This window comes from Aotus nancymaae, unplaced genomic scaffold, assembly GCF_030222135.1.
Source record: "Aotus nancymaae isolate 86718 unplaced genomic scaffold, 86718_ANA_hifiasm-v0.15.2.pri h1tg000008l, whole genome shotgun sequence".
In the NCBI taxonomy this organism is placed as follows: Eukaryota; Metazoa; Chordata; class Mammalia; order Primates; family Aotidae; genus Aotus; species Aotus nancymaae.
The window spans coordinates 37210993-37235501 of NW_026988419.1; the positions used below are offsets into that span (position 1 = coordinate 37210993).

At 37.6% G+C, this 24509-nt stretch overlaps 1 protein-coding gene across 6 annotated transcripts in view; it reads left to right on the plus strand.

The window, feature by feature from the left end:
* The window catches only part of HECW2 (HECT, C2 and WW domain containing E3 ubiquitin protein ligase 2), a 392336-nt gene that overhangs the window by 243199 nt on the left and 124628 nt on the right, over positions 1–24509 (plus strand). For all 6 annotated transcript variants that reach the window (XM_012454051.3, XM_012454049.3, XM_064373220.1 and 3 more), the window contains 5 exons: positions 1456–1563; positions 10395–10489; positions 15499–15574; positions 19978–20147; positions 22778–22920. In XM_012454051.3, the coding sequence (XP_012309474.2) occupies positions 1456–1563; positions 10395–10489; positions 15499–15574; positions 19978–20147; positions 22778–22920 (592 nt within the window). The remainder of the gene's footprint in view (positions 1–1455; positions 1564–10394; positions 10490–15498; positions 15575–19977; positions 20148–22777; positions 22921–24509) is intronic.

The window sequence follows — 24509 nt, forward strand, 5'->3', positions numbered from 1 at the left end:
AGCGATTGTCTGAGTACCATGTGAATATCAGCTTCTTGGTTATATTTCTGTAATGAAATGGAGTTGTTTGCTTGCATTGCTTGTCTAGGAGAGGATGTGATGCCATGAATGGGTTATGTCTTTCCATTCTTATAAAGAACAGTGGCTGCTTCTTGGCCTTTTGCAATAAAGAACCTTTGACTTATAATGTGCGTAATGCAAATGCATGAAAGGACCACCCCTCCCAAAGTTCTCTGACTTTTCAATATGATAGAACTAGTAGGGCAACCACAGAAAAGATAGAAATTCCTCAGACCCCTTGCTTTGACCCGTTTTCTGTTTTTCTCATGCTCAAAAGAAGAGAGGTTTTTCATCTCAGGATTGTTTCTTTGGGCTTGGGACCTTTTCTCCATCTTTGCTTTTTTAGTGTAGCTCTTACTTCACCTGTCTGCTTTATTCCAACTCTCAGTTAAAAAGCAACCTTAATTCTTCCTTCTTGAAAAGGATTTGGGGAAACAAATGAGGTACATCTGACTTTAAGAGCCAGGATCACTACATACTTTTTAATGTGTCTATAAAACTCCTAATGGTCTCCTTTTCATGTTTTCTAGTTTCATTTCCTATTCTAGGCCACTAAGACAGAGCCTCAAAACTATGTCATGTGAGCAAATTACAGAATATGAATCCCCAGTCTTCAGGGCGCTAGGGTCAGAGCCTGAGGAAGCTAGAGCATCCCTGCCTGTCATATTCAGTTGTAAGCATGGCTTCTGTTGAATCTAGTGTACTATACAAATATTACCATTTTCTTTGTGCCATGAAGTCAGAAAGCACAGGAAATGCTGCTTTCAGGCCTGTTTGGGGGATCACTGTTCTTTCTATTCTTCTTCCACACTAAAGCCTGTAGAGACTCCTTTTTTTTCTTCTTATCTTATCTCAAATCTACACCTTTGGCTTTTTGCAAAAGACTGTCCTGGCAGATGTGATAAACTTGGTTTGTGTTTCCTAAAAACTGTCCCGGGCAAAGCTGTGCTGTATCTTGACTCACCTGTGTAGCTTAATGTCCCTTTTGTTCATCCCATCTTGAGCCCTGTTATATTCTCCTAGTTTTGCTCTTCCTTTGCTTTTTATAAAGGAGTTTTACAAATGGAAGCTCACCCCAACCCCTTTGTTATAAATCAGCTCATTGCCAAGTTGCAGCAGTTGTACCCTTTGTTCTTCGCAGTTTTGTCTTGCAACACTGACCACCTTGGCCAAGCCCAGAGATGCCACCTTCTTTCCACCAAGCCCCCTTTCTCCTGCATAAATGCGAGCGTAGAAACTTGGGTAATACTTTGCTAGGAGGTAGTCATTAAGAATAATGTGCATTATATTTTCTCATTTATCTTCTGTCCATTTATTTTAGAGCTTATGTTAGTCTTAGTGCTAAGGAGAGATAGGTTACAATTAAGCTGAAAAGTGTTTCTTTGGTTTTTCCAGATGAGAATTCTCCAGCCAACTTCTGGGATTCTAAAAACAGGGGTGTGACTGGAACACAAAAAGGGCAAATTGTATGGAGAATTGAGCCTGGGCCCTATTTCATGGAACGTAAGTAATTGAGTGTGAAATATAAACTTATTATTGAATATTGCATAAGTATGCAGAAATCTATGGAGTCTTTTTGAATGTTATTTTGAAATTCTTTGGTTTGGATTTCCATTGCCATGATGGAAAATATATTGTTTTAGAGAATGCTCAGTAAAGATATGCTCACATATTTTGAAAAAACTGTGTGTGTTTAAATATACAGTTAGCCATCCATATCTGTGGTTTCCACATCTACAGATTAAACCAACTGTGGATCACGAAAAAAAAGATGTCATTGTGTCTATACTGAACAAGTACAAACGTTTTTCTTATTATTATTCCATAAACAACACAATATAACAGTTATTTGCATAACATTTATATTGTATTGGGTATTATAAATTATCTAGAGATAATTTAAAGTATACGAGAGGATGTACACAGGTTATATCATATACTCTGATACTTTATATAAGGAACTTGAGCATCTGTGGATTTTGGCATCCGATGGGGGTCATGGAACCAATCCCCCACGGATATCAAGGGACAATTATGTAGGTACATATGTGTATACACACACACACACACACACACAAACATACACATTTACATATATATGCACATAAATATTACATGTAAATACATATACATGTATATATACATAAATATATATAGTGCATTTTATATTTTACATATACATTGTGAATGTATGGTATGTAAATTATGCATAGTTACTTTAATACTTTACACATTTTTATATACCCTTTATATCTGTAATTAATATTTATTCATATTAATTTCAGAAAGATAATTCAAGATTTCAGTTAATTTAATAACATGACTAGCCTTTGAAATACCTCATTATAATTTTTGCAAGCAGCAGAATAACTTCGTGTTTGGACCCCAGTCTTTTCAAAGTGTTGATGAAATGGCCTGGGTCTCACTGCCATTGAGGTCAGCTTACTAGAAAATCAGACACTGGCTGCAAATAACTCAGCTATTACCCAACTAATCCTGTGTTATAGTCATTTGTAAATTCAAATGCTTGTATATAGTACCTGGTTCACAAAAATAACTTGCCCCTTTTTATGTTGTATGATGATGTTATTTATAGTTGCCACCAATATTATTGAAAAATAGTAAATACTCAATATATTTTTGTGGAATATATAGAAGAATGAAGGAATAAATGATTTACTAGTTGGTCTAGGTTAACTTCTACATTTACAGCATTTATTTTTCTTTAATGTAGAAAAAAACGAGCTCTTTAAACTTTTTCTGAGTTGTTGAGCTTCTGAGTGAGCCTTAAGACTAGTATATACAAAAGATTTAATATAAAAGAGAGTGTGTGGGTACTAGTACTTAAAGATAGTACTAGGTAATGTGAACATTAAGATTTCATTAAATGGAAACCTGCCACAAGCATATTTTTGTTGAAGCATATAAAACTTTTCTAATACACGGTTATCTTAAAAGATTAACATCTATTACTTGAATTGCTATTAAAGGCATGAGATAATTTCTACCACCATTCTTAGTAGTAAATCAACATTCTAGAACTTTCTCTAATCCTGCTTCTGCCCCATAAGGAATGTCTTCTTTTCATATTTCAATTTCTGACTGGATTATCTCTTTAAACCTTAAAAGAAATGTAGTTTTTTAGAGAAACTGCTCACAAAAAGCAGAGAGAAAGGAAGGTCAGAAAAGGGAAGCAGATATATTCAGCAGAATCCTAGCTAATAGCACAGCATATAGGAAACAGTTTGGAAGAAAACTTGCCAACGTGTGAATGAGGATGGTTTCTGGCAAGTGGAATTGTGGATGATTTATTTCTTACCTTTGTCTACGTTACTTTCCAACATTGTTCCAGCTGGTGCGACTATCTAAGTAATGAGGAAATAAGTGATAAAAGAATGTGGGGAAAATGGAATGGGAAATAGCTGGTTTTACTTTCAATGTGATTCCTCTTTTGAAAGGATCCTGGTGTTTAAAAGGCTGATCTAGCTGAGAAATATTGCCAACTGAACTTCAGGGGATAAGGTAAAATCACTTTCTTTGGAGTAAAATCACTCCAAAATGACAAAGGCTGCTGGTAATTATTGCCTGTTGGAGTGCGCAGATTGATATTACAAGGCTCATGTGAACCCCTGGGAAGAAGTCAGTACCACATGCTGCTATAATTTGGAATATTATGTGAGAAAAAGCCCATTTACAGAGTATCCCCTTTGCTGTGATTGATTTCTTTCTCCCTTCGAAAGTGTTAGAGATTCATAATGTCCTGGCTGATAAGGCTATAGTTAAATAGCTCTGTCTTGACTGGTTTCTCTACATCTCCCCCTAGTTAATAGAAATGGGCTTGACATTGAAGCTAGGAGTTGGGAATGAAGAAAAGAGAATGTTTTTTCTTTTTTTCTTTTTCTTTTCTCCGTATTTTAGCATTTCCGCCTTAATTCTTCTCATAAAATTGGGAGGATTGCATAATTGTAAAACTTTGTTTTACAATTCAGTGATGCATTTTTTTAAAGACTGAGAAAATTAGTGTAAGTTAAAGTTCAGGGCAATGAATAGTAATTTCAGAAATATTCTCCTTTGAATAAGTCTTTCTTCATTAATTAGAATGAAGCACCAGCCCCCAAAACACTCATCCCTACCCTTGCAATATAAAAGAAGTTGTAATCATATTTATAGTGCCTAGAAATAAAGTCTGTGTCTTTGGATGTCATTTTTTTCTTTTTGAGACAGAGTCTTGCTCTGCCTCCCAGGCTGGATTGCAGTGGTGTGATCTCAGCTCACTGCAACCTCCACCTCCTGGGTTCAAGTGGTTCTCCTGCCTCAGCCTCCGAAGTAGCTGGGATTATAGGCATGCACCACCACGCCCGGCTAATTTTTGCATTTTTAGTATAGATGGGGTTTCACCAAGTTGGCCAAGCTGGTCTCAAACTCCTGACCTCCAGTGATCCACCTGCCTTGGCCTCCCAAAGTGCTGGGATTACAGGCGTGAGCCACCGTGCCTGGCTGGATGTCATTTTTAAAACCCATTGTCTAGCTAGAGCATTCTTAAAGGGACTCACAATGGAATGTAGCTTGATTCTCTGGAGCTGATGGCATGGAACTTTTTAAAAAAATTGAGAAGAGTAAGACAGCTTCTAAAATATTTTCCACCTCCAATCTTGAAAACTTAAAGTATTAAAAAATGTTTGTTTTCATCTGCAGAAAGGAAATTTGTGTATCTTTAGCTCACCAGAAATCCAAACAAAGCTTTAAAAATCTCTGATAATTGATCTATTAAAGTTTTAGGGAAAACCTGGATTTAAGCACTATGTGGGCTGTTTGTAAATTTAAGATGGCTTCAGTTTGTCTGGATAAATCCCCAGAGGAGGCAGGTAGTCCAAACTTATTTCAGTATAGGGCTTCCTGAATGGATTTGAAGGACAAAACCAAGTGTAAATGTGGGTAGGTGATCCTCTGGACATTCAAGAAGAGGGTCAACTTCATCTGCACCTGCTTGTCATAAGACAGTCAGATATTCCTCAAGAGAGCCCAGGCTCACAGACCCTGAATGGGTCATCTGTACAGTATACATTCGTGAGTTTTAAAATTTAAGAGGTTTCAAAAGTTGTCTTGGCATGCAAGAATGTCTGTTTTATTCTATACAGTCTTTTATGGGTCATGGTCATTCATTTATTCATATTTGCTTTTTATTCTTCCTTCCTTCCTTCTATCCATCTGTCTATCTATCTCCCTATCTATCCTGAATTATTCATTGAGTGCTATCTTTGTACTAGGACTTATTCTAGGTACTCACTAAATCTTGTATCAGTGAGCGAGCTTAGAGGTACTAAACTTCATCCTGCATTGTTATGTACTGAATTGTTAGGTGATCATTGAGGAATATGACAAAAACCTGATATTTGTATAAATTACATAGTGATCTCACATACTTACGTATCCCAGCCCTGGGAAATGTATATAGGATTAGAAAAAAGTATGCAAGTGACAATTATGAGTGAGAGTCTCCCCTCTGAGTGGCGCTCAGGTTGGTACAATTCCCAAAATAGGTGTGTTAAGGTGCCTTTTTATTTGGTGAAGATGAGGTGGCCCCAGTCTCTTATTTTTACTATCAGAGCTGTTTCTGTAACTTTCACCATTTCTAAGTCCCCTCCCACCAATATCAGAAAGGTCTTTTTGCCCCTTGGATGGACATTTAATGCTTTTCATCCCCCATCCTTATACTTTATATTTTAGGTCCAGTTAGTTCTCTATTCCTATTACGTTTCCGCCACATCTGCATGGATATTGTCCCTTTTGTTTTTCTGAGTTTTAGCAGAGGAAAGCCTGGCCATTTCAGGCTCCACTGGTCCTTGTTAAAGAGAAGACAACTTGCAGTGATGTATAACTGACAAGTGAGCACGTCACTGGCATGTGGGCAAATTTCCTCAAAAGCATGAGGAGTAAAGCTGTGAATCAGAATTATAATATTAATAGTTTAATGAAAACACATAGGGCAACAGTTAAAGTCATGTTCTAGAATAAATTATAATTAGCTTGATTTTTTTAAAGATTATTCTACCATTTAAGTAAAATAGAAATGATTAAAGAAAGAAGGATATTTATATTCCATCCATCTTTATGCTTCAAAATATTCAACTTCTAGAAACTTGGGGAACATCCAGACTCTCTAAATAGGAACAGGCTGTTAACTACTGCCTAAGTGAATCGTGTAGCTATTTAAGATGATGGATGAGATCCTAGTCTGAGACAAAACCATTTTTTGCAGGGAGTGGCTTATAAAACCTTTTTTTTCAGAGAGGGCTTGAAATATAATCTTATATAAATGCCTAGGGTTAATACAGCTGAGCTGAGATTGCTTTTCTAAAAAATAATTTTGAATAGGTAATATACAAAAGAGTATAACATTTAAAAAGCATAAAAATTGAAAGTAAATGTCTCCCCAGCTTCAAGTCCAGTTGCCAGTTTTTCCACCCTGAAGGCAACCACTACAACCAGTGTCAAGTTATCTATTTGGAAATACTTTATTCATATACAAACCCAGACATATATTCTTGTTTTAAACAGGTAGTAGAATGATTGCTTTAAAATGCAGTGTCAGAATCACACAGTTACAGAAACCCCTTTGCTTGAGAACAGGTTTAAATTCCTAAACACTGTTCAAAGCCTCTCTGCCTCCCCAACTTGCCTTGAATATGTCCCAAGTGATGTCTCACAAATGTTCACCCTCCGACCCATGGTAGAGGGGAGTGGGCATGCTGCTACCCTGAGGGACATTGTCATTTGTATTTATGAAAATTAGTCAGAAACTTGAAAATAAATGGGCTTTTCTGTTTTAAGAACATTCAAATGCAGAGTATTAAATTTGTATTTTAGTAACGCTGTAAGTGAACGTACCCTGAAGATTATTGAAAGGGGCCCATATATTGCCATGATCTAGGACCAGCTTCAGCTGTTCAGAAGGGACCTCAGAGAGGAGATGCCGCTTGTGCTCTGCTCTCTTCCTCTTGAGGCTAGACCTGGCTCAGCTGACAGCAGTTCCTTACAGGTTAATACGGGATGCCTCTCCCTTTTCCTGGCTCACTGCCCTCTGAGGCAACATGCTTTTGATAAGTGGATTCAAAATACTCTTCTTTTTACAGCCCAAAGGACATATATATATATGTGTGTGTGTGTGTATATATATATATATGTGTGTGTGTGTATATATATATATGTGTATATATATTATATTTGGATATATAAAAATATATGCAAATATTAAAATATATTTCTATACAAATATGTATATATACAAATACACTATATACATATATATTTTTCATAATTTGAGGCCAGCAGGGGAAGATATTGCCTGCCACATTGGGCTGTGAGGAAAGCATGTAGGACAGATAGACTCATTCATTGCTCTTTGGTCCATGTCCTCCATCTCCCCTCCTTATGAACAGGGCTGGGCTCTGTTAATCACTAGGCTCCTCCCTAATTGGATGCTCAGTCATCATGCCTGTGCTTACTTCCACCTGCCTTTGTATATATTTCTCAGAAATAGCATTTTTTTTTTTGAAATGATCCTTTTGCAGTTAGAGGTTACACATTGTAGCTGGAACAGAAGCCCATGCCCCTGGGCACCAATTTCCCTTTTCCATCCTTCTGAGTATTCTTCTGTTATCTCTTCCAATAACCAAAATATTCAAATACATTAACCAAAATGATGCTCTCCCCCTTTGTCAGAAGGGATGTTGCTTAGTTACACCTTTTTAAAAAATCTTGTGTGACTTTCTAAAACATTAAATAATACTTGAAGATGAAAACTCCCACTCAGAGCTGAACATTCTGATATTTTAAGAGGCAGGAATCTTCACTGATGTCCTGCTGAAGGATCCAGGTAGTTTCCAGCCCTACGCAAACAACTCTTCATTCTGTCCAGGACTGTTTTCCTCTCTAGTGGCAAGCCTGTGTGTGTGGTTTTGTAATGGGTGATCTGTTGAGATTCCCTCAGCTTTTTGCTTCTGCAGCACAGCTCTGTAGCATTTGGAGGGATTGGATCATGTCCACAAAATCTGTTTTTGTGCAATTCAGGATACATTGATCTTAGTTTCAGGGATTCTACTTTGTCATCTGGGTTGGAGATTTTTGTTATAGCAAGGAATAAAATAACACCAAAAATGGTTATTTTTTTTGTATGCTTTCAACTAGCAAAGTTGGCATGATTATCATCATCCTCCAAAAAAAAAATAAGCAGTCACTTTTTTTTGGTCTCATTATCTGTTACCTAGTTGACTATTAAAATCTTAGGAATGCAGATAGCATCTTAACTTGAGAGAGAGCTAGGGGAAGATATCTTATAAAAATGCACTTCTCTCTATGGAAAAAATGACCTGCTCGCTCACTAACCATTGCTTTTATCTACGAGGTGCTGCTGCAGGCAGAGCCATGAACGTTGCTTCCCCAGCATTAAGAGTGATACCAATGAGCTCATGTCCAAAGAATTCAGTCTCCATGCATGTTACCACACTTGATTCTGCTTTGACAGTCCTTGTGCATGCAACTTAGGTGTGTTCTTGCAGACTACATGCTATTGGTCTTGGAAAAAAGCAAGTGGGAGAGTAAAGTTTGCTCAGATCTGTCCAGCTATTTCAAAAATAACCAAAAATCCGTGTTAGTGTTCAGGAAAGTCATTTGCAGAAGAGTTCTCAGGAAGACAAAGTGATAGTAAAGCTAGAATTCCTGCGTAGGTCATCTCGCTGTTCCTCAGACCCAGCATGCTTCATCTGTGCCTCCCTGCTTTTGCCACTCCTTACTCCTAACTCTCTCTAGCCCCATTTTTCTTATCCATTAGACCTGTTTATTCCATGACACCTTTCTGATTCCACCATATCCTCTCTCATCTTCTCCATGGTCTCTATGCTCTTCTACCTGGTGCTCTTCCTTTTCAGTGTGTGTCTTCTGTATTTTGCCATGCCTGCAATTGGCATCTCAGCAGCTACACTGCAGAGCACCCACTAGACCAGAAACTTTTCCTTGATTCCCTTGCATTGTCTGGCACAGTGCTGCCTGGCCATGTGCTGTGGCAGGTACGTAGTAAAAATCTGGCCGATTATGCTTATTAAATTATGAATTATTGGATAGTGAGTAACATAAATAATAGACTCAATATTTTTACCCCATAACAACTTTTTTTGAAATTTAGTATTTGATCATTGGTAGGAATAGTGTAATGATATAAATTCCTGGAAGAGAATTTTTCTTCAGTTATTATCTCTTCCTCTTAAAATAAGGAAACCAAAGACTCTGTAGGAGGCCATTTGGTGCAGTCAGGAAAGTCAGTAGAAGATGAACTTCCTTAGGGAGATACATTGAGCACCCCCACTTTAGTAATCTTGGAGACTCTGTTGAGAGAGAAACTCTCTCCTGTAGCCTAGGATTCAGCCCTTCAGCATCCTTGCATATTTAGAATGACATCTTGGGAAAAATGTGTCTCGCAGTGACACTTCAGTGACTCAGACGCTTTGTATACAGAGAAATTCCAGTGACTGTAGGTTTATCTTTAACACAGTTTGGTTTCATGCTCTTTGGAATTGTAGTTGCTTTCCAAAAACCATAATTGGCATATATATTACTTTCTATCAAAATGGAATTATCAGAACAAAGTTTATGAAGTATTTGGATTCCAAATGCTGTGAGATACAGACATCAGTTTGTAGATTTGATCCTTGTCTACTAAGTGTATTTAAATGACTTGGAAAATTAAAATAATATAAATTTCCAGACCCTGTCACTAGAGAATCTACTACAGTATACTTCCATGCTTTGTTAGACTGTTTTTCCTTTATTTCCATTGACAGCTACAGTCAATGTAGAGGTTATGAGTGAAGGCTTTGGAGTCAGACAGCTTGGGTTTGAGTCCCAACTCTGTCATTTCTTACCTGTTTGGCCAACAGCAAACCTCAATATCTCATCTGTAATATGGGGACAGGAATTTTTGCCTCCCAAGGTTAATGTGAGGGCTCACTAACAACATGAATGTGAGAGAGAACACAGCGGCACATCGTGGAGCACCTCAGTAAATGCTAGCTAGTCCCATTCTTATCGCTACACTATTTCTATCTTGGCATGTTGTTTTCGTGCATCATTTTTCTGATATGTTCAAGAGGTTAGAAAGTTTCAGAGAAGCATATAAAATCAAACTGAAATTGATGTAATCTGTTGCCTCTGAGTGGAAGCAAACAGGTCAGAGTCATGAGTAGGATTCCCTGAGAGGTGATATGTTGGATTTCCACACCCGATTCCTAAATGACTTGTTTCACTGTTTAAATTACTGTTTTTCTCCAATTGCTTTGCAGCAGAGATAAAGATCTGTTTTAAATATTACCACGGCATTAGTGGGGCCCTGCGAGCCACAACCCCCTGCATCACCGTGAAGAACCCAGCTGTGATGGTGAGTGCCCCTTGCTGCCAGCTCCCTTTTGAGATCCATGCTGGGACTTGATTTCTGTTTTTGCCTCTGCAGCCCTGACAGGGTTATCAGGAACAATGAAAAAGGAAACACAACAGTGTGGGTGCTGTTACAGGAAAGGAAATAGCTTACAAGGTTGGCATACCTGAATCCTTTATTCAAATCAGTGGAAACATAGGATTTGATAGAGTCCACTCTCCAGGGAGCCCATTCATGAAGCGAAGTAGCAAGTGCCCCATCTTGGAAGGTTTTAAACTTAGTCTGGGCGACCAGTTGGTAGGAAAGAGTGGCACTGGACCTTATGTGAATTTAACCATTTAAATTGTGAGTGATTCTAACTGCCAATAAACTCAGGGAGCTGTTGCTTGGAAGAGAATATAAGTTGGAAGTCACAAATGCACTGTTTTCTTAAGGTCTTAGTGCTGGTTCCTTCTCAATGCTGAGTTCAGGTCTAGTACCTAGAGATACTGTTCATATTTTGGAACTCAATGGAAGTCAATTTCTTTAACTTCAGAAGTTGACTTCAGAAGTCAGGCCCTCAGTTGAAGAAACAGATATCTAATTTATTTTTGTAGGAAACTTGTTGTGTTGGACTTTTGAAAGAAAGCCTGCCCATTTCCAACATGGCAATTTTGTGATTTTGTTAAATTTTATTTTAGAATCTAATAGTCTCACAATACGCAGCTCCACTGTATATGGGTGGTTGGACTCAGGTGGTTTGGGGAGATTCTTAGAGTCCAAGATATGTAAATTACTTAGTTTTAATTAGTTATTAATAAAAATGAGCTCTTGAAAACATACAAAAAATACTGACTCCATGACATAGGATCTTTACCACATTCTATGTGTGGGTACATTTATAGATGCTTGCATTTTTGAAAATAGTCAAGCAGTCAGGTTGAAATTAAAAAAGCAGTCTTTGCAAATGGCACTTGAAATTGTTCACACTCACCCTATGCTGTCTCTGATAGTGCTTGTACCTCTGTATCAAGCAGTCTTTCCCTTTTATCTATTCATTTAAACAAATCTTCATTAGATGTCTGCTAAGTACATCTGCAGATGAAATGATGAGAAAAACGCCATCATTGATTTCATTGGTCTGGTGTAGGAGAGAGACATCAATCAAATATTATATTTATTTGAGTGATAATTCTAAGAGGGAGAGCAAAAACAGGGGTAGGAGAACATGTTCTATGTAGTAGGATTTGTCCTGATCAGAAAATTCCTGAAAGGCTTACCCGAAGAAGGTGTGTCCGAGAGACAATCTGAAGGATAAATAGGTGAAGAGGTTTTATAGATGAAGAGGGAGGGAAGAGCATTTCAGGCAGAGGGAATAGTGTGTGCAAAATCCTCAACATCTAAGTACTCTGCTCACATTAGAAATATATGTGAGTTTCCATTGTAGTAAACATAGTATAGGACATAAAAGAAAAGCTTACATTTACTATATGAGACTTTGAAGGTCGCAAAGTGAATAGCAATTGTTGATTGCAGAATCTTCCATGTCACATAGTAAGCACTGAAACAGACTTTAGTTAATATTCTAAAAAGAAAAGTTGTAAAACTAGAAGAATTGGGACTGTTTAAAATCTTCGAAAAATTCATTATGTCTGAAATTAGACAATAACTTTCAAACATGATTAAGCATTTTCTGGATTTAGATTTTTTTAGACTTGAGCAATTTCAATATTCAGATATCATTAAAGGCAGTGGGAGTTTACGGTTTGTTGAACACTGATCTTATTCCACTGATTTTTGCATTGATACTGCTCTGTCAAAGCCTGTGGATAGTTTGGAGATAATTAATTTGCTTCAAACAGGTTTCACAGGATCTTAAAAGCTTCACAGATACAGCACTGGCAATCAGAATAGTGTATTTTGGTTCAAAGACTGACTAATGCAATGGGTGGTTAATTGATTTCTGACCAAGCTTGAGACAGTTTGGTTTATGTCCAACATTATAAGGCTGTGCCTCATGGAACCTCATTTTGAGGGTCAAGACTATGTTTCTCTAATAGCATGATGGTCACTTAGGTATATGACATATGTTTAGTCATTGTGACTGATAGACATCCTTGATACTTACAAATCTCACTTAGTATAATTATACCATGGCCAGATACAAAGAACAGACCTGGAAGAAGTAATTGGGAAACTCCACATGGAAGAAAATGAGCTGTCATCCTAATCATATGATCTCTTTTCTCACATATCCTTTTGCAGTGCATCAAAGATTAAAAAAAAATTGTGACTTCTCTATCATTAGTATTTTGATATCATTGTCATTCATCAGCGTACACAGTGATATGTGTCTCAGATACTTGGAACAGGAAATCCTTCGGCTTCAAGGACAAATTAAGGCTGCCGTCACTCACTACCATGTATTTTTGTTTCAACACTTGGTTGACAGTGTTGTTTCTGGGTTTTCCTGGAATGAATCTATGGAGTGAGTTTATTTTAAAGCCAGTCTCTAAACATTAAGCGCAGATGTGTTTATTATCCTGAATGTCCCTGTATCTAGTGGTACAGGGACTGTACCTGGTCTTTCCTGGCTTTATTGTAATGAATGACAAAATTGAACTATTTGGATATTATTTCAGATGAGCATTTTGCCAGAGTTGTTCAGGACACTGTTTTTCTGTGAATTCTTTGAGAATTGTTTCAGAGAAGCCTTTTGCTAGAGGGTGAATTACTTTTGAAAAATGAGAATTAGAGGACATTTACTTTTGTTTCTCATGATTTCTTATAATTTTTTAAATAGGTTTTAAATGAAGACAGGTTATGAATTGTTTCAGCCTCATTTAACTTATTTAGCACAAGTATCCACAGCTGACCGAGATGTGTTTTAAGGGGTGGCACATTTTAGTGGGCTGTGGAGCCCATTTGTGAAGAGGCCACAGTTTCTGGGATGTCTTCCTGTGCCCAGGCACAGAAGGAGTGGCAGGTTGCCGAGGGTGCATCTCAGTCGTAGTCCAGGGTAGTGTGTGGTGAAAGCAGGATGAGATGACCACAGCAGTTAGTTGTCTGGCCAGTGTACTGCTGCCTCTGCCCTATAGTTAATCTGGGAATGCTGAGTCAGAGGAGTACAATACAATATAATAAACCACACATGTCTATTGAGAGCTAACTCTATGATCAAGGAGTTGGATCTATAGATGGAAGGAAATACAGATACCTGGATGGACCCTGGTGTGTTGTAGAGGACATGTGAAGCAATCAGGATGCAGTTAAGTGGCACGCAAAATAGTTTGATTAAGGTACAGGAGTTACAGTGGAGGCAGTAGAAATTTACATTTCAAAATTTGAATGGAATTTCTTAATTTTGCTTGGATTAGTGATGGCTTTTATCTCTTTGTAGTGTGTGATTTTTATAGAAGTGTGGGGAGTGCAGCAAAGATAAAATGGAGAAAGAGTTAAAACAAAAACAAAAACAGACCTGGACAGTGGTTAAGTAGTAAAAGCATATTCAAATTAGGAACTATTGCAATAGGGGGAAAGATAACTCCATATAGAATTGGCTCAATTTGGGCAGGCACAGAGGCTCACACCTGTAATCCCAGCAGAGGATCATGAAGTCAGGAGTTCAAGGCCAATATGGTGAAACCCTGTCTCTATTAAAAATAGAAAAATCAGCCAAATGCAGTGGCACACGCCTGTAATCCCAGCTACTTGGGAGGCTGAGTGAGGAGAATTGCTTGAACTCGAGAGGCGGAGGTTGCAGTGAGCCGAGATTGTGCCACAGCACTCCAGCCTGGGTGACAAAGCGAGACTCCATCTTAAAAAATAATAAAAATGATTGCCTCAATTCCAAATATAACAAGGGAAACTGGGGATTGATAGTCAAGGAGCAGGGTTAGAGCAGAGGGATTGGTGGATGGAAAATTACTAAGAGCTTAAGGGATACTTGTTAAACTGACCTAATGAAATTCTTGCTGAAGGCAGGCCAGAATGATCAGATATCACATGGAGGATGGTGGGAGATGAGGAATTTGATCTGATATCAAGGGTGATCACAGAATACTGAGGGTAGGGATTCTCTAAACTGTCATAGCAGGATTTTTGCCAAAACTGGACTCTATAAGGATGGAGATAGAAGCCCAAGGCCTGATTAGTTGAGCAGAGGGCTCAAAAGAGCCTGACTGAAATGTGCTCAAGGAAAAAATCTTTGTCAGAAGAATTTAATCTAAACTTTAGAATTAAAACCTGGTTCTCTTTCCCACATTTGGGTATATTCTGCCTTCAATTCTGTCTCTTACAGTATTGTGGACTTCTTTTGCAGAATATTGTGAAGGTTTTTCTTCTGGCTGTACCACAAATTGTGCACTAATTGTACATAAATTGAGAAAATGGTCTAAATTCGCTAGGTGGTTTATAAATTACTGGCTTCTTGTGAGGTATAATTTACTCAAAAGCTTTTAGGAAAAGGTTATCAGCATAATAGCTCTGCAAATTCTTATTATTGCTAATTATAATAGCATATGCCGTGTACCTGCAGCACAATAGAACACAAGTTTACAAGGGAGGTAGGACTCCATGTGGATTTCCAGAAATACTTGACAAGAGAGAATTCTATACATATGGATAAGTCTGATATAAATCAACTGTTTCATTTTTTCTAGGTTTCCCTAGCAAATCTGAAGGAATTTGATATTTAACTAAAAGAAACATTTAATATACTAATAGTAATATATTTACTACAAATCAACTATATTCTTATCAAAGGGCAAAAAGGACATAAAGTAGTTTGATTCATAGTTATTGGGAATTTTGAAGCTTACATATTTTTTATTTGAGGTTAAGATTACATTTTAATCTTTCCTCCAAGAATCAGCATTTGTGTCTCTGTTCCAAGATTGGGAAATGAAAGGACACATGATACAGTACATGTTTGATGCAAAAACCATTACATTTGTGAACATACATGGTTTCCTAGATAGATCCAGTGGCATCATACTCCTCTAAAACTTCAGATGCATGTTTTTTCTCTTCAGATGGGGGCAGAAGGCATGGAGGGAGGTGCTTCAGGAAACCTGCATTCTCGGAAACTCGTTAGCTTTACACTGTCAGGTAAGAATGTCTTTAAATGTGACATCCAGTTTGAAAGTGTACGGTTTCAAAGGTATGAGTAGTCACTTCTTTCTACAGACTTTCCTATAGGATATGATGATATGTGAACTAGTTATTTGGGGGTCATACTTCTGAAAATTCAGGTATATCTCTTATGATGATACAATTAATTATTGATATAAATTCAGAAATTATTTCTTCTACCAAGTTTTCTGGGGATAGTGTATATAAATATGTATAGTTACTTTAAAAAAAAACTGTAATGTAACATGTGCTAACCCCACTGAGGAGCTTTGATTATTGAAAACAATTTATTCTTACTTCAGCTACAGAAAGAAAAAATTTGAAGACTGGGGGGAAAAAGCCAATATACTTCTTTGTCTGTGGAGGAATACAAATAAAAATTGAAAAGTGGATAAGCCAATTATTTTTGAGTTGTCTTCCGACTAGCAAACTGTTCAAATTGCTTGTATGTTTACCATACAAGTAAAGCACTGTTTTTCAAGGTATTAGACAGGACTCATTTGCAGTCTGTAAGTTTGATTTAGTTAAATCAGTAATTTTTAAAAAAAGAATAATGTCAGAGTTTACCACTGAAAGGAATTTTTTTGGATAAAGTATCAATTTATACAAACTGAAAATCTTTATATACAATAACATACATGCTTATATTTGTGTATACTAGGTTGCAATGTAAAATGTATTTCATACATAGGACACTGTCAAAAAAGTTTGAAAGGCACTGATTTGAGAAAATGAATTGGTAGTCATAAAGTCAAGAATACTCTAAGAAAATCCATATTTGAAATAGACTTTTAAAAGAGATAACTGTACTGTAATACATAGAAAATAAAGTCTAATGGATCTCCATCACTGGAAGATGTTTTGTTTTTATTTTTCTGTAGTTGTAGTACTTCCAAAATTTAAATTAGATCCACTTTTCTTGACTGAAAAAGAAAGACATTGTAAGTGAAAATAGTGAGAGTGAGAGTTAGAAGACCTGATCCTGAAACAGACACTTCTACAATGCATAATTACCACATATGACTAAAACATACATATCAATTCATTGCTGGCCCATGGCCTTCTGAGTATCTATGTTTGGTTTTGCAAGTTTCTCCTTTCCCCTGCTTTTTTACTTTGCTTCTCTGGTGAATCTTAGCAGTTGTAAACCAGTGACTTATGGATCAAATTTGGCCAATAAATATGTTTTGTTAGAAACCTTCAGGGTTTAAAAAATATCTAGGTTTTTAGAAGGGCACTAAAAATAACCACTGCCAGTGGTACTATGTCCCTACCCCCCTCATCTGCCTGTTTCCTAAAAACATTTTGGCTGGACACCTGTGCTTTAAACCTTCACAGTACTGAGGGTCTGAAGCTACTGAAATACCTAGTAACAGGCAGGAAACTATTTGTCAACCCTGATAGCTAAGAAAATTTAGAGTATGACCACACCACAGGTTTCTTGGTTTTGTTTTTTTAATTGAGAGGTAAAAATTGTTTATTTTTATGGTGTACAGCATGATGTTGTAATATAAACCATTGGTTTCTTAGTTTAAAATTATTACCCTATGCTTTTAGGTGATTTGTATCATTCTAAGCATGACACAGACATACTGATTTTGACTCCAGATGGGATGTTTTTAACTGACTATGTGAGAATGACCATCTGTAAGTTAAAATTCCTAGGCCATTTTCCTAAAAAGTAGGAAGTAAGCTTTGAGGCACAGCCAAATGCTTCTTCCTTACACATTTCTTCCAACATCGCACCTCTATTCACATGGAGGCTAGCTACCTAACATCTGTTTTATTTCTTACCATATAGCCTGACATTTGCAGACAGTGTACAGAAATGACTAGGAACTGAAACCAGTTCTATAATGTTAATTCTAAAAAATTAACTGGTTGTAGCATACTAACAGGGAATGATAATATTTATCTGAGAGCATTTAAGCACTGTAGAACGACTACCTACAAATGTTCCACTCCTGATTATTATGAATAAGTAGGGGCACAAATAATTGAATTTTATAGCTAAAATTAAAAATATATTTTGATTAATATTTTAAACATACACATCATACCTTTGTGACTTTGAGTCCTTCTTTGGCCTATTGTATGGTGTGGATATTTGTGAGCAATAGCATATGTAAAAGACAAAAAAGAAAAGATCAGAAATGAGATGGATAAAGGGAACCGGATAATCAAATTATAAATAATTGGTAGTTTATTGTATTTATTAAGGAAGATTTATTTGTACAGTGTCCCATTGTGGAAAGTTTAGTATCGGGCTTATCTAACAGTGATATTGTTTACCACAGTGACTTAATCTTCTGGTGGAATGCTTTTTGTTCAAAGGAATCTTTTTTTGTGAGTGATTTAGCTCTGTCAGACTTTGTGGCATTCATTTCTGTCTATGTTACTCTTCATTTGCTACAGAGAAATCCCTTTTTGGGGCATATATTTAATATATAAGGAATATCATTCTTTTGTCTGAGTTCAAGGGGAACATAATCAAGAAAGGCAAGAAAATAAATGTGGCAATTGCATTTTCTTCTCAAAGCTGCTCCCTGCTGAAGAAAATCAAGTGAAAATACGTAGCATCATTAAATTGACAGTAAGATGCAAATTCTGCATTTAATAATGACTACGTACTTTATGAAGTGTCAGGAATGGGGACTGCAAGGCTAATGAGATTACGGCAGCTTCTCTGAAGTGCCTATCTAGTTATTTACCTGTCTTTTCCTTCTCCCACTGGTTTTCAGATCAAAGATCTTGCTATATATTCCATGCAGTGTTCTCAATGTGTGGCAGCTCATGCCTGTAATCCCAGCACTTTGGGAGGCCGAGGCAGGCAGATCACGAGGTCAGGAGATCGAGATCATTCTAGCCAACATGGTGAAACCCCATCTCTACTAAAAATATAAAAATTAGCTGGGTGTGGTGGCACGTGCCTGTAATCCCAGCTACTCGGGAAGCTGAGGCAAAGAATCTCTTGAACCCAGGAGGCAGGGGTTGCAGTGAACCAAGATTGCGCCACTGCACTTCAGCCTGGCAACAGATCGAGACTTGGTCTCAAAACAAACAAACAAACAAAAACATGCTCTTGGTTGAATTTTTAAATATTTGCAGATATATCAGACTTCCCCCCTTTATTGCCAGGTATGTGTCATCAGACATTTCTGGAGTGTTTTCAGCACATGTATCTGGGCCATGAGTTCTTGTGGGCCACTGGTGAGCCACCTCCTGGGAGCACTCCTTCGAGAATATGGCTCTATGGGCAACTTCCGGCCAATTCTATTTTTCTAAGAAAGACCTTATGTTTCAGGAATAGGCTTATATGGCATGACCCTGGTGACCTCCTGTAATTTAGGGTCACTATCCAGGGTCTGTTTGCCAGCTGATCTGGGTAATCCAAAGGTCTTTGGAGGTTCAGGGACCATATGTAGAATTGCTCTCTGAACCATAGTGTTTAGAACGCCCTAGATTGATCTTCCAGCATTTTCAAAGACGACTTAGCTCCCAGACCTATCTTATTCAAGCTGATATTCTCAGAAAATGTTGAAGACTCAGTGGAGCCAGCTTTATTTCCTGGCATGTTTGTGTCTCTTAGCCTGACCATGGGAAAACATATCAATCTTCTCACTAGAATGGACTTTGGCTAGGACTTTTAGCAGCTCATATAGTGTGAAACAGCAATTTGTGAATCTAAGGTGAGTTATAGGACATTCGTCAAATGTTTAAGTTACTTTACTGGCTATTTAAAATAGCAGGTAGCACCCCCATTTCAGAAAACATTTTCCCTAACATTCATCACATTTATGGAATGTATATGACATTTAAATGTACAAATGAATGTATGCGCTGATGTTTCATCTCCAATTAAACCTAGTTCTATGTATATGTAGAAGATTCATTTTTCTCTCATGAAGGAACATGTTTTTCAGTGAGCTGCTTACTAAGTATTTCTCTCAAGACATTGTCTGAAATTCTGGTTGCCGAATTACATTGCCCTAGGATAAAGGTGGTGAAGTTGCACATGTTGGAATCCAAGGAATTCCCAGGAAAAGTCAGTTTAGAGAATGTGAGGTGGTGCTAAATGTTTGGCTTCACTTTTGCTGCCTGTTAGGAGACCCCTCTGCTGGAATTAGTGCCATAAGCCATTTGTCTTCACTTACCTAAGCAACCATAGTGTAAATAACTGCTATTGTGTTACTAAATCATTTCTGTTTAGAGCTTCCTGTGTGTTTATTTAAGAACAAATTGTCTTTGAGTTGCTTGTTCTAATCAGGATATATGGATCCTTCCTTCTTCTGTCCCTTTTTCTCTCCCTTCCTCCTTCCTTTCCTCCCTCCCTCATGCTCTCTCTTCATTCCTCCCTCCTTTTCCCTCTTTCTTTAAAGATCTTAGGGCAGTTGGGCTAAAGAAAGGGATGTTCTTCAATCCTGACCCCTATCTTAAGATGTCAATTCAGCCAGGGAAGAAGAGCAGTTTCCCCACCTGTGCCCACCACGGGCAGGAGAGACGGTCTACTATCATCAGTAACACCACTAATCCAATTTGGCACCGAGAGGTAAGATGATCCTCAGGGGTCTCCTACTTGACAGTGAGGAAGTCAGCCCAATCTCTCTCGTTCTTGGGACTCTCGCATCGTCAGGTTATTTATGAAGTGTCTAGGGGTTCTCTTGGGAAAGGGGTACCATGTGAATGAGCTATTCCCGTCTCTCCAGAGCCAGGTCTAGAGTAAGACAAATGAAGCTCTCACTTCAGGGAAACAATTTAAGGAGCCTCCAAAAAAACTCAGTTGTTAAATGTCTTAATGCAGTTTTTTTTAAAACTCTCAATGCGAAAAATTCATGATGAATAAAATGTGAAAATTTTAAATAAGGACAGGATCAGTAACATTGCCTTATAGAGTCATAATGGGGCGTGAGGCAAGAGGAATCAGCAATACTGATCTTGTTTTGATTTAAAATTTTGATATTTTGTTGTAGCATACATTTAGTACAAATTAAAGGAATTTCTCTCTTTACAGGCTTTGGCAAATGTTTTATGAATTTCTAGTTTTTTGTTAATTAGATGAGCCATTCAAGGAGTCATCATCCTGAGTGAAGCCAGATTGTGTTGATGGTATTTTAGACTTCCGCACAGCTACAGTATGCTACCAGTCAGTCATCTTAGTCCACCATATCAGTAAAATCAAGCAAAGGGTTTTCTCATTTGAACTATGGAAAGTTGAAGAATGAACAGACACTTCTTACCTAATGAGCAAAGCTTGAGCTCTCCCTCCATTTCTCAGAGATCTGAGTTATGTTTTACATAACTAATGTGAGAATGTTTCTGGGCTGGCATAGGAGTTACGCAGTTAATTAGATCATGCCCTAAATATTTAATGACAACAATATGTTCTAACAATGTTGTAGAAATATTTAATTGGAGAGAGGTATTTTAGGGGATCTAAAACCAATTGGAGAAAAGATATGGTTATTTGAGACTTGCCGTTCCTGTGGTATTGGAGATGGACGAATGAATGGTGCTTGTATTCTTTTTTTTTTTTTTTTTTTTTTTTTGAGACGGAGTTTCGCTTTTTGTTACCCAGGCTGAAGTGCAATGGCGCAATCTCGGCTCACTGCAACCTCCTCCTCCTGGGTTCAGGCAATTCTCCTGCCTCAGCCTCCTGAGTAGCTGGGATTACAAGCACGCGCCACCATGCCCAGCTAATTTTTTGTATTTTTTTAGTAGAGACGGGGTTTCACCATGTTGACCAGGATGATCTCGATCTCTTGACCTCGTGATCCACCTGCCTCGGCCTCCCAAAGTGCTGGGATTACAGGCTTGAGCCACCGCGCCCGGCCGTATTCTTATACTTAGTTTAAAAACTACTGATGATCTCATCATGGTTAAAAAAAAAAAAAAAAAAAAAAAACCTCTTAAGGGTATGCCACTTAGTCTAACATATTTCAAAGCCTAGAAGACATAAAAATATATCTCAATATGATTTTAGAAGGTGCATGATAGATATGATAATGAAACAAGCAGTAACTATTTTCCTAACGTTTTTAATTTGCAAAGTTTTTGACCATGTCACTGGTGCAAGCCTGAAAGGGAGATACAGAGGATGAGGTTATCATATCTTCATTTTGGTGTTTAAGGAATTGAAGCGTAAAGTGTTTATGGGACTAACTATTCAGAGATAGAAGTGGGGCTTAAACTCTGCTTTTTTATTCTAAGCAAGTACCTTTTTCCATTAAGCAGACTGCCAAATTGCAAGGCCCTTTGGAAAACCTTAATTGTTATGACTAGATAAACCTGAAGGCACCCAAGTGACAAGTTGGCTAACACTATTCACATCATTATAGTTGCATGGAGACTGTCAGGGAAGCAGTGAAGTGATTTAGATTAGATTCCTGGCTCCATCATTTACTTATCCTGAGATTCTCATCCTTAAACAGAAAATTATATTGTACTAAAGATAAAGTGAAGATTTATATATGTGAAAGTCTCTGTGAGTAAAACTCTTATTTATTTTATATCCTTATTAATGTCCAATCAAAATTTCTCCAGTGGCATTCTTAAAATGAAAACCACAAAACCTATCTTAATCTCATACTTTTGTTTTTCTGTCCCAGAAGAAATGACCCTGCATGCCTTATAAACTTAAGTAAAAATTCCATTTAAACATTGTTTTAATAATTATCAGGGAAACCACAGTATTCTGCAGATGTTCCTATTTTAACCACTAAGTGGAGGAGTATTTTCAACCATGTTTTGCAACTTCAGAATTTCATGAGATTAGGGTTTCAAATTGTCAATCAAATATACTAGTTAATTCTAAACCATTCTATAACAAGATATTAAATATCAAATAATTGAGATACAATACATGTAGGGAGTACTAAAATTGCATTGTGCATAACTTAATATTTGATTAACATCTCCTAAAACTGTTAAACTAGGAAAGGCTTCATGATTGACTGATAGGGCTTCTTTTGTCGTACAGATCCTTGACTGGTGCTTTTTAATCGTGGTGAATGCTAATGATTCTGAGTGAATAAAGGATTGACAATAGCTGCAGCTGTTTCTAGCTTTGTGGAACTCTATGTTGTTAGAATTTAAGAGATACCATTTCCTATACAAATAAAATGATATAGTATCATATTTGTCTTTCTTTTGAACCAGCATGTTATCTGTTTGTGTTTTCAGAAATATTCCTTTTTTGCACTTCTTACTGATGTCTTAGAAATTGAAATTAAAGACAAATTTGCCAAAAGCCGTCCCATCATCAAGCGTTTTCTGGGGAAACTAACCATTCCAGTCCAGAGGCTGCTGGAGCGACAAGCCATCGGGTAACCAGCCCTTACCTTTGGGGATCTTGTTGAGATTAGTTCATAGAGGAAAATATGGAGTGAAACTTGGTAGTCCTAGGACTTTTCATACTGATTAGAAGTAGTAACACAATTCTTCTTAAAATAAAAACATCATTACACTTAAAAAAATACTTGACAAAAAATAGTTTGTTTTAATTATATATATTTTTTGCATCTTTATCTTTTCCAAGATGCACCCACCATTAACATTTCAGTGTCAAATCTCATAGTGTTTGATTGTTTCTCAGCATATTGAAGTTTTTTTTTAATAAAATCTTCTCCCTAGAGCAGAATTCTGGGGTCAGGTTGATGCCTACTTTATCCTAATTAATTCCATCCAGAGAACTTGTTATTTTTAATAAACAGAAACAATCTTGTTTTGGAGCCATAAAAAAGAAGAACTAGACCTGAGGAAGTGTTATTATAAAGCTCCTAGATATATACATTCATTCAAGCAACTAAAATTTATTCATTGACATACTCAAAATTTAATGAGTAATGTCTCTTTTTTGTGAGCTTTTTGTAAGTTGTGAGTAAAGTAGTAAGAAGTCATACCGAGGAGATAGAGAAGAACAAAAACAAGTTATGCAAATTAATAATGCGTAGCTGACTAGAGGCTCTAAACTGTACAGTGGAGCAAACAGTAGATAGAAACATTGTGTCTTGTGTCTTCCTTCTGAAATAGCCATTAGAGGGCAGTGTGAGAGCAGAGGTGGAGTGATTTGGCACTATCCTTTTGATGATTTTCCTTATGGAATAAGTTGGCCGGGCGCGGGGACTCAGGCCTGTAACCCCAACACTTTAGGAGGCTGAGGTGGTGGATCACCTGAGATCAGGAGTTTTAGACCAGCCTGGCCAACACGATAAAACCCTGTCTCTACTAAAAATACAAAAAGTTAGCTGGGCATGGTGGTGGGCACCTGTAATCCCAGCTACTCAGGAGGCTGAGGCGGGAGAATTGCTTGAACCTGGGAGGCAAGGTTGCAGTGAGCCGAGATCACGCCATTGCACTCTGGCCTGTGCAACAGAGGGAGACTCAGTCTCAAAAAAAAAAAAAAAAAAAAAGAATAAGTCATTTAATTCAGAATAAGATTGTTGCTGTGTGCAAGAAAATGAAATGATTGCATTTGACTTTGATACAAATACTTGAAACAGATGGACAACTCCATCCTTGAGGAGGCAGGCAGCCCGAGGCTGGGGCCCAGGCAGAGCAAAAACTGAGCCTGCTTCCAGATCTGGGACATGACCCCAGCACAGTGGCACATCTGGCTTTGCCAACCATCCCATAAGCACTGCTCACAAGGCACCCTGAGAATCAGTGAAAGGCCAGGCTCCCCAGCAGGGAGAGCCAGCAGCTCCAGCCTACTTACTCTACAGGTGAGGAAGCAGAGCTTAGTGGCCCCCTCCCCATCACACAGCCAGGGCTGCTGTCTTGGGTATGAAGGGCCCTTTCATTCTTGTGTTCTTGTGCTTCTCTCTCCTAACTCCCAGCTCCTGTTCTTCAGGATGTTGCACAGTGCCCTGTGTGCCATGTTGGGTGATAATCCTTAGCTGTGAGTGTCCTTTTA